General features: G+C 40.5%; 1 protein-coding gene across 4 annotated transcripts in view; it reads right to left on the bottom strand.

The window, feature by feature from the left end:
- Nucleotides 1-17,210, bottom strand: part of ksr2 (kinase suppressor of ras 2) — a 102,355-nt gene that overhangs the window by 65,592 nt on the left and 19,553 nt on the right. For 3 of the 4 annotated variants that reach the window (XM_020598245.1, XM_020598244.1, XM_020598246.1), the window contains exons 4-5: nucleotides 9,404-9,439; nucleotides 8,139-8,640 (exon numbers count right to left, since the gene is read on the bottom strand). In XM_020598245.1, the coding sequence (XP_020453901.1) occupies nucleotides 8,139-8,640; nucleotides 9,404-9,439 (538 nt within the window). The remainder of the gene's footprint in view (nucleotides 1-8,138; nucleotides 8,641-9,403; nucleotides 9,440-17,210) is intronic. The other variant, XM_020598247.1, reaches the window with a different exon arrangement.

The raw sequence follows: 17,210 nt of genomic DNA, 5'->3' as shown, positions 1-17,210 counted from the left end.
AAAGTGGGGACATCTATAGAAACTGTTTGCATCAGGTTTCAAGGTTTCATTTCCTTCAACTGCTGCAAAAGGATGCGAGTTTAACAGTTATGTTTATCCTATTATTTAATCTCTGACAAAGAGCTGTTTTATTAAAGAACACACCCATTTTTAGTTTTTGGTGATTTTCTAACCTCTGGTTGTTTACATTTTAGCTTTTTACCATTTAATTCACTGGACTTCAACTGATTACGTGTTGACAAAAAGTTGAAGAGGGGTGTTTTAAAAGTTTTGCCCAGCAGTGTGTTACCAGATTGGCCAGATTCCAGACCTCTGAACCATCACCCAAATCTCAGATTTGTACAGCAAATCAAATAGGTCTTGGGTCATGCCCACTGATCGCTACAGCTAGACGGAGAAACAGTTGACCAATCAGAGCTTAGCAGTCAAGCATTAAGACTGGAAATGCAATCTTCTTCCATAGCTAGTCAGCTACCCAGCTGCATTCATGAAAATTAGCAGAACTTCAAAAATCAAGAGTTCCCCAAAAACATCCCATTAACTTTACAATACACCACATCTTTTATTATTCTTTACCCTAGAAATATTAGTTTGACAAAACAATCCCTACTCAAGGTCCAGAGCTTTTCCCAGAGCTTGAAACATGAATCATGGTGCTCATCAGCAGATGGAGTTGTAATTCATGCCAAGGGACAACACCTTTCTAAGGTGTAGTAAAAACACTCACTGGTGACATTATTAGGTACACCTGTACAATTCTATGCAATTCAATGCAACACTTCTGCCTTAACATCTGTCTGTGAAGCTCAAAATGTTTTTGGTGAAATTGTCATAAATGTATAAATTTAATTATATGTTTATTATTGAAGTCATAAGGTGGCATTGTACTGGACTACATTATATTTAGAAGTGTCTCTATATTTTTGTCCTCCATAGCTACATATATGAGAGGGTCAGAATATTAGGATACTGGATCACAGATTGTACCGTTGTATCTGTAGCACCTCGTGGCCACACTCTGTCCGAGATGTCAGCGCCACCACAACCTCATCCTTCACACCACAGAGAAAACTTAATAAAAATTTTTAAATGTATTTTCTGACTGAATTTGTATACAGCTGATGGTAAAATAACACACTGACAGGTTCTCAAAAGAGATGCATAATGAGAGGGGTGACGAGAGAAAGAAAAGGAAACAGAGAGAGAAAGGGGAAAGGAAAGGGGGGAGAGAAATATATAATGTGTACACCAGCTCAGTGAAAGCAAACAGCTAAATTAGTCATGGAATGGATGCAAATTTGCTTCCCCTGAGTGTTGCATGGTAGAATTACCCTGAGAGGAGCAGAGGGTGAATCATGCCAACCCCCGGCGCCATGTGATTTATTAGCAAACATCCAATTCAATAAGAAAGTGCTTAACATTCAAAAAGCTGTGAAAGTCTCATAAGTTGGCATTAACTATATGATATTACCATTTCCACTGGCAGGGGGAAGGCAAGACAAGAGACCGTGGAAAAACAAACACGCCCATTTTCCAGAACGGTCTTGGTGTGACGAGCCAAGTGGGACTGTGACCGACTGAAAACTCACTTGGCCTTTTCCATGCTCACATGTTACAACTCATTAACATAGACAACGAGTTTCATTAATTGACACTCCAGCCCAAAGAGCCTCTCTGCTTTGAAAAGGGCACGACAGGGGAGGAACACAGACAGGACAGGGAGAGCGAGAGAAAGGCTGTAACATAAGCAAAATGAGATTGCATTTCTACATAGACATTAAAGTTTAAGTGGTGCTAAGTATCCGGAGCACTTGGGTTTTCTAAGTAAAACTGAACTGTTATCATGGGCTTCAAAGAAATACTCCACTCGCAGACATTGACAGAATGACTTCATTTCAACTTTGACCCATTACTAAAACAGTGGAAGATGAGTTAAGTCTGAGTGGATGGGTTCAGGATATCAGAAAAGAATGAAAGGGGAGGGCAATAACTTACTGCTAAGTAAGAGAGGGTACGAAAGGGCAAAATATTATCTTGTTAATCAAAGTATATACTTTTATTTTGTCCTTTTTCCCTCCTCTTTCCAATCAGTAATTATTTCACCTCACAAGACTGTTGCTATTTTAATTACTAGTGTATTCTTGCTGTCAATATTAGAGTATCCACCAACATTTTCCTAGTGTAAACATTACTTTTTCTTTTACTTTACTGGTCTGGCCTTGGGGTGGGGGGTGGGTTTGCTGGGCAGGATAACTGGGAGCTCTGTTGACTGCAGATCGAGGACAACATGACGGACAGAAATGACCCGTGGCGGACAGGCTCCCTAACAAGAGCACAATCAGACAGATTTTTAAAACAAACTCAGCAACAGGTGAGCCACACCTTTGTGTATTTCTAAGGATTTCAAAATTGATTTTTTACTGGAAGCAATCAATCATGTCATATAAGGTTAACAGTGATTTGATGACATTTCCACAACAAACCCGCAGACGCTTCAGTCATCACACCAAAACAAACAGCAATATTGGCACAGTATTGATCCCATACTGCAGTGCTCTTTTACCGTGTCTGTGGCGAATCCCTTCAGGGAAATATGGGTTGCCAAGATGGATGTGTTGACAGACAGTGCATGTTTTTGAAAGATGACCGGAAGATTGTGATTTCTTGTTTAGCTTGGAGATTAATTAATTGATTTCAGTTAATGTTATCCCCATTCTTGTGATTAAACTTCATAATAAAATTACAAAATAAGTGAAACTGTACAAAGTGTTGTGCTTTGCTTAAGGTTCATTTTATGATATTGAGCTTTTCAGGCAGAGGGAACCTCTGGCTATCAAATGTCAGGTTGGTTCTTAATAGTGAACTGAAATTAGATCAGGCTTAGACATAATATGAAATACAGCTTGTCCAATTCATGCAGTGTATGCAGCTTCAAACATGCTTCTCCAACTCTCCTCTGACAGCTGACTCACAACAGTGATTTAAACATTCATGAATCTATTGTATGGTTTTCATTGCAGGTTCCTTCATAAGCTGGTTACATTTTCTGCAGTACAATTTTGTTATTACAAGTATTTTCTACTTATCGAGAGAGAGCACTACTTCCATAACCAAAAGTCAACAACACAAAAGAAGAATAAACCAGTATTTAAAATTTATGAAGCGCAGTCTCCGATATGCATGTTTACTGTGAGTGTACACTGTATGACTCTGGCTGGTTTCAAACTAATTACCTTCCTAAATTCCCTTAAACCTGGCAACATCCCTGGACTCAGCTTATTTTTTCTTATGCTGGGAAACAACTCGTTAATTATAGGATGGTGAGTGTGTTTTCAACTTTATAGTAGATGTACTATATAGATGTAAATAGGATGGGAGACTGTAAAACTAATACTTCCTCTTGAACTATATAGGCTTTGAACAAAATCTTCCCTTTTTAGCCAAAACAAGTCATATTCTAAATTGCTGGTTGACATAATTTGCATTAACATAAAATAATATAATCATAGAAGCTGTGTCACAATCAGCTGAGTAAAATCTGACAGCTTAGATGCTAATATAGGGTCAAACTAAGAAAAAAGATTTCTTTAATGGCCTACACTGTAATGGAAAGGACAGTGTCACTTATAAATGACTTCACATGCTAATTGATTCGATTATGGTACTTGTTAAAGATGTGCCAGACGTTTTATTTTTACATCAATCAGCCAAGAGCTTGAGTCAGTAGCACGGGAACAAGTAGAGGCTCTGCTGAAAACGCATATGTAATTTTATCTGACAAAATTAAACACCACAGTGAGAAGATATTAACAATATCAGTGGTGTCTTCCCTTTCCATTAAAGGATTATTATCAGAATCAAAACCAGCAAGAGAGACATAAGCTTAAGGTTTTACATAAGGTAATGTGACAGTAATGGTGCTGCTCCTCCTACTTAAAATCAATGCCTCAGTCTGCTCAGTCTCTTATAAAAGAGAAAAACAATCCTAACCGCCCAGTCCAAAATGGCTAAAGCTGAAGAGAGCTGAACATATAGTGAGCCAAATAAACCCAAATACCTTTGTCAGCAGAAAGTGGACTAAATCAATTCTGACACACAACTGAATATATTTGGACCTGCACTTGACAGGTGGTAAAAAAAAAAAATCTCACACAGGTGAAAGTTTGCTTTCTAACACATTACAACTTGCATAACTGGCAGCAGTTTCATCACAGGTAGAGCTTTTCTTGGATTCATACATCGCTAAGGAGCTAAAGTGCTCATTATTTCTAAGGTAAGAGAGAAGCCAGGCTGTGCTTCACAGCAAGCTGAAAGAAAGAACATTTTTCCACACAGACAAACACATTAGAACAATAAGCACACAGCTATATAGCAGAAGATGAGAGCCCAGACAGGCAGACCAGCGTATTTGCAGAGTTTTTACAATAAAAGCAACTGGTAACAATTTTCAGACAACAGCTGAAGAAACATCCTTGAAACATAGCTTGTGCAGCTGAGGATGAATAAACATTAAAACTGTGGCTGTTGGGGATTAGAAAAGCCATTAAAGATGCCCTGAGAGCCTTTAATGTCAATTTTAGACACAAAGCACAATGTATTCATCAAAAACATGAATATCAATCATGTATGAAAATCCAACTTTCTTAGATTTTCAATTACCAGCAGCATTTCTCCACTTTTCCCACTGCAGTGACGAGAACAAACTGAAAAGAGAAAATGCTCTAACAAGGCTTATGCAATTACTACTACCACTTTCGGCTGTTCCCGTTAGGGGTCGCCACAGCGAATCAACCATTCGCATGAATACATTTGGCACGTGTTTTACGCCAGATGCCTTTCCTGACACAACCCAAATTGATATATGGTATATATGCATGTCTTTGGACTGTGTGCCGGAGCACCCAGAGAGAACTCATGCAAGCACACAGAGAACATGCAAACTCTGCACAGAAAGGTCACAAACCCCAAACCTTCTTGCTATAAGGCAACAGCGCTAACCACCGTGCCACAGTGCTGCCCCTAACAAAGCTTATGCAATCAACTTAGTATTCATGTTCATGTATAAGCATCATGTATTAGGTGGCTGCAATTAAGCCACCTTTATCTCTGAAGTTAATAGAAATACTTGAATGTTTTCATGGCAAAAGGAGAGTGAACAATTACTACAAGTTATAAAATGAAATGTCACTTATCTATTAGTGTCGAATCCAAACCTCAGGTTTCCTTTAGCAGAGCATGCCGAGCATTTCTGCCCACTCAGCTTCATATTCTTTGTGTTGTACTATGCAGTGATAATGAGATTTTAGGCCATATCTCATTAAAATAAAGAGAGAAAAATGTCTCTTGGGTCAGAGGGTAATCCCTGGTTATTGTGTCCCGGCCGCAGCGCCAGGCAATTATGCCAGAGACAATGAGGAGCTAAAGAGCACTGTGGACGTATTAAGATCCTGAGGTTGATGATAAGGGGAAATATAGGTAGTTGCCCCTTTTTCATCTATAACATAATGGAAGGAACAGAAAATTAGCCATTAAAATGTGAAACAGCCTTATGTGTGATATTATAGATTTTTGTTCAGGCCTGGTTTGCTTCTGGTGAAATGTTTCTAAGTTGGTTTTGAATAGTTAATATATGACTTAAGAAAATGTAGTTTAGTATAAACTTTCAGGCCTCTAACTTGGATCAAAACACAGACACCAGCTTTTCAATGAAGCACATACTTTTGCTTGCTCTACAGATAAGAAACAAGCACAAGTGCCTCATGCCAGAAGTGAACCACTGACATGATGCTTGCCAGCACCATCCTCCCACCAATTATGATGTATTATGAGAGGTACTTGGCTATCAGAGAAGCCAACAGATCTGCCGTCTCAATGAGTTGCAACATTTCCAGGCATACACAGCCCATTTACTTTATTAGAGGGGCTCAACTCACAGCCTGCAGTCTATCAGTGCTCAGGGACCGGTAATCAATTCTCTAATGCCGTTTGAGCAAATTCAGCTATGATCCCTCACTCGCTGTGCAGATACCCCCCCCCCCCGCACGCACACCAACACACACACACACGCACACAGGACAACACACAGTTTTACTCTATCTTGCACACACACACACACACTGACAGACATGTATGTAGCGCTGTCTGCAACCAAGCACACACTGAATATAACCCAGATGGCCATCATAAAAGCAAAAGACAACTCCCAAGTATTAACTTACCATGTGAAGCAGTGATGGGCCACTGTCGTCTAATGGCATTACCAAAATGAGTAAAGCTCTCCTGAGGCAGACTCTGGTTCCTGATTACCCAGCAGAGGTGGACCCTGTTTGTGGCCAAATCCGATCAGCATAGCACCAGACACAGACGTGGCCGGTCAGGAACTCAGCTCAAGGCCCCTTACCTTTACTGACAGGCCATCGATTCTTTACGGGCAATAATATTCTCCTAGAATTTATCTCACTGGGCTCTGGTAGGTGATTATGTACTAGTACAACAGCTGAAAGGAAAAGCAGGGCACTAACTTCCTCTCTGGGCTGCTTACAGTGTGAAACCTTGTACAGATTAGAGAGAGTGAGGACTGAAATCTCTGGGTGTTTGCCTCAGACAGGCCATTTGCTGAAGCTGACTGGCCAGTGCTAACTTCGAATATTGTTTTTAGGCAACTTTATAAAAAAAATAATATTGACAATGAAACTAATTTGTGCAATAGAAACTGTGTATCCTCAATCCTGAATTACAACAATGTCAGCTATCTTTAAGCACCCAATACTTTAAAGGCAAAATTAGACTTTTTAAGACTGTCTAGCCAGTTGAATGGTCAATAAAGGTATTAAAGCTTCATTTAACACAATGCTCTCAAGTGACATGTATTGGAGATAACATTAGAGAGAAGCTACTCATAACATATGATCATGTGCTGATGCAACAGAGCAAACATTATTGACAGAGAGCAAATTATTTGTCTGCTGAAACCAATAAGGCATCTCATAACACCCAGTGGTGGAAAGTGAGTGTATTTAGGCAAGCACTTTACTGAAGTACAGCAAGTGCTTATGTGACTGCACAGAGCTGATCTACACTAAAAAATTAATACAAAACACGATTCTACAGAAAACAGGGCCTCATTTGTCATCAATTGCATAATTCTCTTACATGCACAACTTTTTCCTACAGTATGTAGGGTCAAACTGAATAATACGGTTTTTCTATGTAAATCTGAGCTTAATTAACCTGCATAATAAATTTGTGCTAGGAATGAGAATAATCCTTTTGTGCATTTGTCATCTAATCATAATGAAAAAATATTGGCCCTTTTATAAACACTACAGGTGTAAACAATTTTTACAGCTACTCCTATCACTTCTTGTTTCCTAGCAACTACGTGAACTACAGATGCTTGGTTGCAACAAACTCTACAAACTGCAGCCTCCAGTTTCAAGCTGACTAACGAGTAAATTTGGGAATCCAGTAAAATTGTTTGATTTCTAATAATATAAGACAAAGCTCAAATTAAAATCATATTAATTCAACACAAAGGTAAAATCATGACCATGCTAGATCACTATTATTATTAAAACAAAACACGTTAGCTTTAGATGGTAACACATCCAGAAGGAAGAACGCCACATCTGAATTATACCCGAGTCCTTTGCTTTTAGCCGTCTCCATGTCCAAAGCCAAACTTTTGTTTTCCCACTCTCTCTTTCCAAAAGAACGGACCTCTCGGGTCTGACAGCCACTGTTTCAGACTTTCAGCTGACAAGCGGTCCACCATGACTGGCTGTCTGAAATGATTATTCACGGTTCGAAAACCAGTTCTTGTAACCTTCACCAGGTGGCAGGTGTGGCTAATTTACAGACCATATTTACAGGGTAGAGAGGCTGGAATAACAACAGGCAGGACTGTAAGTAACAGAGTGTGGCAGAACAGCTGAGAGACACGACACCCTGTCCCATTTTCACTAGATTTATTAGATAATGTCAAAAATTTGTTGGTTAATGCATCTTTAACGATACCAGAAAATATTTTGTTGTTGTCTAGTTATCCTTCCCTTATCAAAGGCCTGCCCATCAATTTAGGAGTGACAGCAGATTTCAATTCTTTATTTTTATGCTAGTCAGAGGGCTCAAAGACTTACTTTGGTGTCTGCATGTCATCCAAGCGGTTCCCCAGCTGGAACTCGTGGGATTTGCTGCGGTGCAGTGCGGTGAAGCCCGGCAGCAGATGGATGAGCTTGCGGCTTGGTGGAGGTGGTGTTCCTGGTGCCTTTACTTTGTTCCTTCGCCACATGGGAGGAGTACCAGGTGGGGTCATGGTGTTGACCACCAAGGGAGTCCGAGGAGGTGTGTGGCCAAAATGCCTCTGACGGGGTGAAGGGGGCAGGGAGCGGTGACCAGAGTCCAGTTGAGGAAAGAGCCCTGTGGCAGGGCTGTCAACGGTGAGTCGATCTGCATACAAAGGGGGGGCCAGGGCCTGGGGACTGTGGCACATGTGCTGGTTATACTTGGACTGGACTTTGGGGCTTTGGGAGAGCTGGAACCGGATCCACTGACTGGCCTCTGGCTGGCACACTGGAGTGTTTTCTTTGCCCGATTCAGAAGTGGGCCACTGAATGGACCAGTTCTGCTTCGCCTGGCTTCCTGTTGGAAGAGGGTAGGGACAAAGGTGGTTTTAATGCTAATACAACCCCCAGCCGTACCATACAGCACAAAAAGCATATTAAAGCGAGTTCACACAAATTACAAAGAAAACATATTTTCTTATTTACGCATAGTGGTGTTTAGTCATGTACATGGGTTAATGTCTGTAAGCCTTCTGCCTTCACCCCACTATAGTGGAATAAAACAGAATTTACTTTGTAGGATCACAGTCAGACATTAAACCAACATAAAACTAAAACTATCTACGCGTCTATACACCACTTGTCTGAGTGAGAAGATATGTTTTGTTGCAATTTTGGTGACCATTTGTGTGTAATATGGTGTACCAAGTTAAACTAAATTGGTTCTTGCCATGCACTTAATACTACAGTAAAACATTCATTAGCTCAACCTCTTGATTGCAGCAGTAAGAATAAGCCTGGCAGCAGGCGGACATTTACGACCAGCAAATGTGCTCAATTTGGATAATGAAAATTAACTTCGCTTTTATCTGATATGAACATAGTGGTGCAGTGGTGTTCAAATATGCCAATGTGGAGCAGATTAGCATGAATGGAGGGAGGAGGAGAATGAGAGAAATGGAAGAGTGCACAAAAGCAAAGCAGGGCAAAGCCGCGTAAAACACAAAAAAGTTCTTCTGAAAGTAAACTTTCAGTTTAATGAGAAAGAGAGAACTGAGGCAAAAAAGGTGAAGGTGAACAGCCATATTTAGTGTTTTTGAGCTCAGATGACAATACTTTACCTCCGTTACTGTGCAATTTATCCTCCTCAAGTTGTTCTTCAGAAAGAAACAAATAAAAGAATGTGTTTATTGATCTGGCAGAGACACAGCTGACAGTCTGCAATATTCTACTTTCTTTCCATCTGCAGATATGCATAGCCAAAAAGGCTGTTCAGCAAAACAAAACATGGTAGAACTGATCCTGGGTTCATCTCAGCATATGTAGTATCTCATGCATGACAGACTCTGGCCAAAACTGACCCCATAGTCTGCTATTGACTGCCAAGCCACTATTAATATGACTTTCTGTCAACAATCCCTTCTTTACGGTCATTATTCTTCTGTCCTGTGACAGTCTCTAAGGAACTATAAGCATCAAAAACAAACTTCAAACAATATCAATACCAGCAATGGCAAATAAACCGTGTAAAATCTCTTATAAAAGGCCCCAGTGGAACTGCAAAGCTTGATGGGGGAAAAAAGAGCCTGCAGCCTCTTCAGTAATGTTATGATTAAGAAGCTGCAAGGAACGACAAGTTGTGTGAAGAGCCGGCTGCAAAAGCACAAGGGACATAAGATGCAGGAATGGACAGTCATTGGCTAAAAATATTGGCATTTCTGTCAGAAAACACAACACCTGTCCTATTGGAACAACACAAAAAAGCAGAGAAACAAAAGCCAAATCTGATACGATCCACACGAAACGCACAGACTGGATAGAATTATTGACACCTTTAAAATCATCAGAAATAGTTGTATTTCAAGTATGTGTTGCTCCTGTAATTTGCAATGAAACTCACCTGTAGCAGTCAACAAGTGCTGGCAATATAGAGATCACACTTACAACCAGGTAAAATACACAAAGTTTGACTCAACACTGAGAATGGAGAAAAGAAAGAAGAGCAAGGAATTGTCTGAGGATTTCAGAACTACAATAGTGGAAAGCATGGACGATCTCAAGGCTCCAAGTCCATCTCCAGAGATCTGGCTGTTCATGTGTCCTCTGTGAGTAACACTGTCAAGAGGTTTACAGCCCATGGAGCTGTAGCTAATCTCCCTGGACGTGGGTGAGAGAGAAGAATAGACGACAGATTTCAATGAAGGATTGTTCGAATGGTGGATAAAGAACCTTGATCAACTTCCAGACAAATTCAAATTGACCTGCAGGCACAAGGTGCAACAGTGTCAGCTCGCCCTATCAGTCACCATCTGAATGCCAAGGAAGCTATGGTAGAAGACCCGGGGGACCCACTGCTGGCACAGAAACATAAAAAAGCCAGACTGGAGTTTGCCAAAACTGACTTGAGGAAGCCACAGTTCTTTCGGGAGAATGTCCTGTGGACACGCGAAACTAAAATAGAGCCTTTTGGTCGAGCAAATCATTCTGCTGTTTTCAGAAAATGAAATGAGGCCTTTAGAGAAAAGAACGCGGTCCTTACAGTCAAACACAGTGGAGGTTCACTGATGTGTTGGGGTTGCTTTGCTGCTTCAGGCTCTGGATGTCTTGACTGTGTGAATGGCAGTATGAAATCTGAAGACTACCAATGAATTCTGAGGCCAGCTGTAGGGCCCAGTGTCAGAAAGCTGGTCAGAGGTCATGAGTCTTACAGCAGGACAATGACCCAAAGCAGACTTCAGAAAGCACCAGAGATGGTTACAGACAATGAGCTGGAGAGTTCTGAAGTGGCCAGCAATGAGTCCAGATCTAAATCCCATAGAGTACCTGTGAAGACATCTCAGAAGCTGGGAGAAGGAACCTTTCAAATCTGAGAGACCCGGAGAAGTTGGAAAAAGAAGAGTGGTCCAAAATTCCAGTAGAGAGGTGGAAGAAACTCAGATGGTTACAGGAAGTGACTGATTTCAGTCATTTTGTCTAAAGCATGTGCTGCCAAATATTAGGTTGAGTGTGTCAATGATTCTGTCCAGTCCATTTCTGGAATTCTGTGTGGATCGTATCAGATTTGCCTTTTGTTTCTCTGCTTTTTGTGTTGTTCCAATGCAAAGAATTTGTGATTGTAACAATTTTCTGGGAGAAGTGGTGCGTTACCTGAAAGAAATGAAAGAAGTGTTTTGGCCATGACTATATGTTCTCTTCTTTAATATTTTTTGTTCATCTTAACTGGAGATTCTTAAAATGGTTGAAGAGCCCAAAAAGACACCCAGTGCTGAGATTCTGCAGATGTTCCTACACCACAGGTCATGTTTAGTGCTAATCAAACAAAGCAAAATATTTTTAACAAAAACAGTCATTCCATTAACATCCAGCAGCTGAGAAGTTGTTGCAGTTGCTAATTCAGCTGAAAATAAATATAGCTGTGTGTGTTCTCTAGGGCTAATTTTCACAAAAGCCTTAAAGCAATGGTTAAAATTTATTGTATGTTTAATAGAGTAAAATGAGCCCTGTGGTGTTACAGCTTCAGTTGACTTTATCCGAATACCCATAAAGGCAAACACAAGCTAAAGAGAATGCCTTATAGAAACACAGTGATACTTTAGGCTGTTAAATCTGCTAAATTGCCAGTGACTGCAGCTATTCATTGTGAATGAGACCTAGCTTTACAGCCCTGTGCCCCCCGCTGAGCTCAAAAGATTTAATAAGCACCCAGCTACACAACGGGGGAAGGTTGAGAAAGGCTCATCTTTGTACATAACACACCCCAAGAAATACAGATTCATGAGAAGACAGATACTGCCAACTACTTTGTATCCATGCGTGTGAACATACTACTACTGCAGCATAACACATCCCAATCTCTGACTGAACTAGTGGTCGAGCTGGGGTAATGAAGGTTCTGACAAGGGAAGAGAATGCATGAAAAAAAGCACAGTGTCTCTGGTTCTGGGGTTCACCAGTGACTGTGCAATGATAAATGGACTACTCAAGGAGACTCCCATCTCAGAACACTGAGTATATCACTATTCAAATGAGAATTTACAATGGCAAATAACTGTCAAATAGTTCTGAGCGAATATTGAATAGTATTTGAGGTTGAAATGCCCATCCCTAGTTAAGCTAATGTAGACTGAACTTTTACATTTTATTAATCCTTTCTTAAAGATTCTATTTTGTTTGAATCTTTGTTAAAATGGCTGAAAATGAGAAATACTGTACATTGGTCTCTATGAGGAGAAACATTCAGAGGCTATAGTGAAGATATCACACCTAGAGTGGGGAGGCTGTTGAATTTGGTCTAAAAGAATTATCTCTAACTTGTCCTCACCACCACCAGTATTTTATCGCTAAATGGTAGACACATTTGTGTTCTTCCTGACAGTAGAACTACAGTAGCAGACGGATTCACAGCAGATGCACAGTGAGTTGCAGAGTGAGACGAGTGTCGACCAGCTGCCACATTGACTCCTTATATACACATTGTTAGACAGGTGGTCATAATGTTATGGCTGATCAGTGTATGTCAGAGGCTGCTGTATGTTAATTGTTGTGCAAAACAAGACACCAAATGATGTCACTGCTTAGATTGTTCTCTTATCAGTAAACCTGGTGCTGGTTTTGGTTGTCATGGAATCTGCTGCTTTTCCAGCACTGCATGGCACACGGTTATCTTTCTCTTGCACATATTATCGTTCTGTAAAAAGATATTATTAGTAATTTTTAACACTGAATAATGCTCCAGAAACATAGATCACATTTTCAAGGATCGATTAGTTTCAAGAACATATGCACCCTGTTGACAGTAATTCACACCTGAGTAGCGTGTCTCAGGTCAAGCTGTCGCTGCCACTCTATTATCAGTGTAGCTGCCTGAGGACCACACACTCACTTGTCCCTGAATTTACCTTAAGAGGCCCAGATCTCAACCCTAAAAACCCCTTCAGAAGGATATCCAGACACAGAAAGGATGAGTGGACCTCGCAGAGTGCTCATCCCCAAATGCAGGAAAAGATTAGGGGGGTGCTAAATCAAGCCTACGTTATTAGCAGTAATAAAATCACAACAGGCCACTCTGAAAAGTAGGAGTTCATCTGATGCCACTTGACTGACTGAAACCAATCAACGGCCACCAAAGATTTCATATCACTGAGGCTGAAATTGTGTAGGAGGCAACAGAAATACGATTACTTTTGAGCGGCTCTAAAGGTGTTTAATACCTGAAACACAGGGTGCCATTTTGGACTGCCCATTTCAAAATGAGTACCTTACGAGATATCACCAGACAGTTTTTGTAAATGTCAACCAATCACAGTTGATTTAATTATGAGCTTCCCTTTGTAAATACACTCTTACATAAAGCAGCCTCACCTTAAAAATGCTTTTGACAGTGCTAATCATGAATTTTTGTTTCTGCAAGAGAAGCAATAAACCTGAGTCACACTCACAAAACTGTTTCTTCAAGTAATGAGTCAATTCATCAAGTGCCCTAGTATCTTAGCAACTGCTTCAGCAATATAGTAACAGGACTTGACTTATGAATTTTTTGTTCACATGATCTCACCTAAGCAAAAGCCTCAGGCAAACCAAAAACAGCTCGCCGCTAAATGAGATGAACGCTCACGCAGATTAATGAAGAACGGAGAGTGAGCATCATCTCTTAGAGAACTATGATTTAAGTTCATCTGTGTGGCTTGTTAGTGAGTTTTAAGGTTGCTTTTAATGGAGTGCTTAGCTAGAAATAAAATTTGAGTCTTGTGATGTATCCTGGCTTCTCGGGGCTAAAAAGCTTGAATCATTACCTCTGGACTAGATAGCTCTGCTTGTATTCCACTCAAATTAGCTTGTTTACTGCCTCTAATATAAAAATGTGAGCTGAAGGTGTCTCAGAAAGGGAGGACCTATTTGAAGAATAACTTCATGAGATATGGTTTGTAGTGAGATCTGTACTTCTAATCAGTTGCATCTGAGCAACTCCTCACACTGAAGATACTGAAGGAATTCAAAATCCTTGTCAAACTGTTAAAATCATGAATTAAAGGAATTTGAGAAATGCTTTTCTTTTTATAGCTGACAGCTTGATAAGAAGAGTGATAACACTTATGCTTGTGTGTTTAATCTGGAGGCAATTATCTTAACATAAAGACTAAACAGGCCAGCACAGGAGACCATGAAGAACAGCGAACAGATAAGGCGCTGTTTAACTGTTACTCCCCCCAAATCCACAAACTTTGTTTTACATTTCTATATGGATAAAACAAATGAGACATAATGTTGTAATTTCGGTTTAAGAAGTGCTGTTATGCTAAGATTACACTAATATAATGACGTCCTGGCTCAAACTTCTCACTTACAGCCTCTGAAAACCTGGCCCCAAATCTTAAAGTATTTACAACATTTTGTATGTTTGTAATTTAAAAGTCATCCAACTCAACAGCTCAGCAGTTTGGTCTGTTGGCCTGCAACTGCACTGTTTGGATTCACTCTGACCTTATTTCCAAACAGAAGAGGCAGCTGAGTTCATCCAAGGGGCTCTAAAAATCAACTCTAGTCCTGCTCGGCACCAACCATTAGACAAAGTTACCAACTAGATGTTGAGCATAGTGAATCATTTTGCAGCTAAAAAGCTTCTGGTTTCAAACAAAATAGAGCAAAAATGAGAGTGAATTCTGTTCACTACAGTATGAACTGGGCCTCACATTTCATGTCTGAACTCAAACTGAACCCGACACAGTTCAGTTTGTGCAGTTTGTGGCTCTCGTGCATTTGTGGATAGTATTGTCACAAACTTACTGGAAGCAACATAGAAGCTTAACATTTTAGTATTTAATCCCACTTTAAATTAGACTAAAGAAAAAGCATGGATTCATGTCATCCATTTTATACTTCAAAATATTTACACATGCAGTTACGCCTATTGTTTGACCTATGCTCTCAACCCAAACTCAAACCCTTGGGTACCAATGGGTACCAATGGGTTCGGTTGGGGTATCCACCCTCTACTGTACGCTCGGCCAGGAACAACTCCAAATAAATGCTAATGTTGCTCTGTGTGTATTTTATGTGTAAACAGGTTGTTTGCTAGCAGGTCATATTAACTAAGAAGTTAATTATTCAGTTTTGTGTTTACAGCATTGACTAATATAAAAACTGGACAAACCACTGTGATGTCACCCATTGGTTTTCTGACGAGTGGCTTTGAAGCTCAAGTCTGGCTGTTGCCATATTGGTAGTTTTCCACTTCGCATGCTAAGTCTAAGCCAAAAATGAGCAAAGAGGTGGAGCGTGAGTGGAGCCCGTTAAACAGCCAGCGGCCAGACACCGTCTGTCACTCAAAGTGGCCACACCCCTTAATGTAAATTTTAGTCTCAATATAACTTAAACGGGCAAGTTATATAAAACTTCGGCCCCTGTACAGTTGTCATGGAAGGGGAAATTAGCTATAGAGACCAAAACTGTTTTCCATACCAGGCTGTATGTTTATTTCTGATGTCAAGTTGGCCGTTTTAACATGGGAGTCTATGGGGACTGACTGCCTTTTGAATACAGCCTCCAGTGGCCATTCAATGAACTGCGGGTTTCGGCACTTAAGCAATGGCTTGATTTTTCAGCCTCAGAGGTTGCCACTTGGTTTACAGCTTGTTTCTGCTGCCTCCCAATGGCCAACTTATTGCAGGTTAAAGGGTTTCACTATGACAAATATTTATAAATAAAAAACAATCAGTGTATTATTTAAGAGTTAATCTGCTTCATTGGGATGTTAGTGCAATTTGATCGGATTTGACTGACAAGGGTTTTTAAACACAGAGTGGTATGTATCTGCTCATCCACCACTAAATTAAAACCTGAATAAATGTCAAAATGTCAAACCCTTTTTAATAAATCCCTGCAGACCAATCTTTCTACCTATAAATTAGCAGACTGTGGTTGAGTTTTTAATTCCTGATGCAATTTTGCAGCCACATCATTAATCTTCCACACTCTTCTCACCTGAATAACCCTGCATATCTGCATCAAATGTCAAACAAAACAATGCACCTGAAGCATTCAGGACTGCTTCTCCTCCTCAGTGATTAATGCAAATAGCACACACCAGCACTGTTAATGGGGCAATCTTAATGTGCAGTGAGGTTTTGAGAAAGGCAGATAACAGCCTCATAATTGGACTTAATTACCTGTAGATGAGTGGCCTCTTTGGGCTAAATGGCAGTGAAATGCCACTGGGACAGTAGCTGGTCTATCTTACTTCCACTGTAAACAGGATTTGGCAAAAAAGGCAATGGTTGTGTTCAACAGATGCAGTGTCCCTTTTTTAATCTAGACTCTTTTGAGTTGAGACTTTGGGAACCTTCTTGCAATGTAATCAGTGGGATTCAAAATTAGACTGTGGTAATTAGTTAACAGTTTGTAAGGACCACCTAGAGGTGTTCAGGAAGACTGGTGCTGGGGGTCGATGATTTTTCTGGTCGTTTTCCTTCCTTGTTGCATGTGCTCTTTTCTTCTCTACATGACTACGCTGCTTCTTCACCTCCTGTGGTCATTGCCTCTTTCTCACCCTAATTTTCTCTCATGTTATTCAACGTCCTTCCTCCCCCGCATGCCTCTCCCCTGCTTCTCTTGCTTGTCCTCTCCTACTCCCTTTCTAGCATATTTTGTGCCTCCTCCTCCTCTGCCCTTCTTCATCTGTTTTTCTTGCTGATGGCATTTGATGCCAATTAAGTGTTTGTACGCTCGTGAAGCTGTCTCAAGGCAGGGCATGGGGACATTCCTTTTAGCTGTCAAACATTACAGAGCAAAGACACCGAGGAGACCCGTCGTGCCAAGCAAAGATCAATGTTATTAGCCTGATCAACAAAAGATTCATATTCAAGAAAATCTCCAGGTGAAAATGTCTGTGTGTTTGTGTGTGTGTGTGTGTGTGTGCGTGTGTGTGTGCGC

Source organism: Monopterus albus, unplaced genomic scaffold (assembly GCF_001952655.1).
Source record: "Monopterus albus unplaced genomic scaffold, M_albus_1.0 scaffold37.1, whole genome shotgun sequence".
Lineage (NCBI taxonomy): Eukaryota > Metazoa > Chordata > Actinopteri > Synbranchiformes > Synbranchidae > Monopterus > Monopterus albus.
The sequence above is the reverse complement of the archived record's forward strand: the minus strand, read 5'-3'. Positions and strand labels throughout refer to the sequence as shown.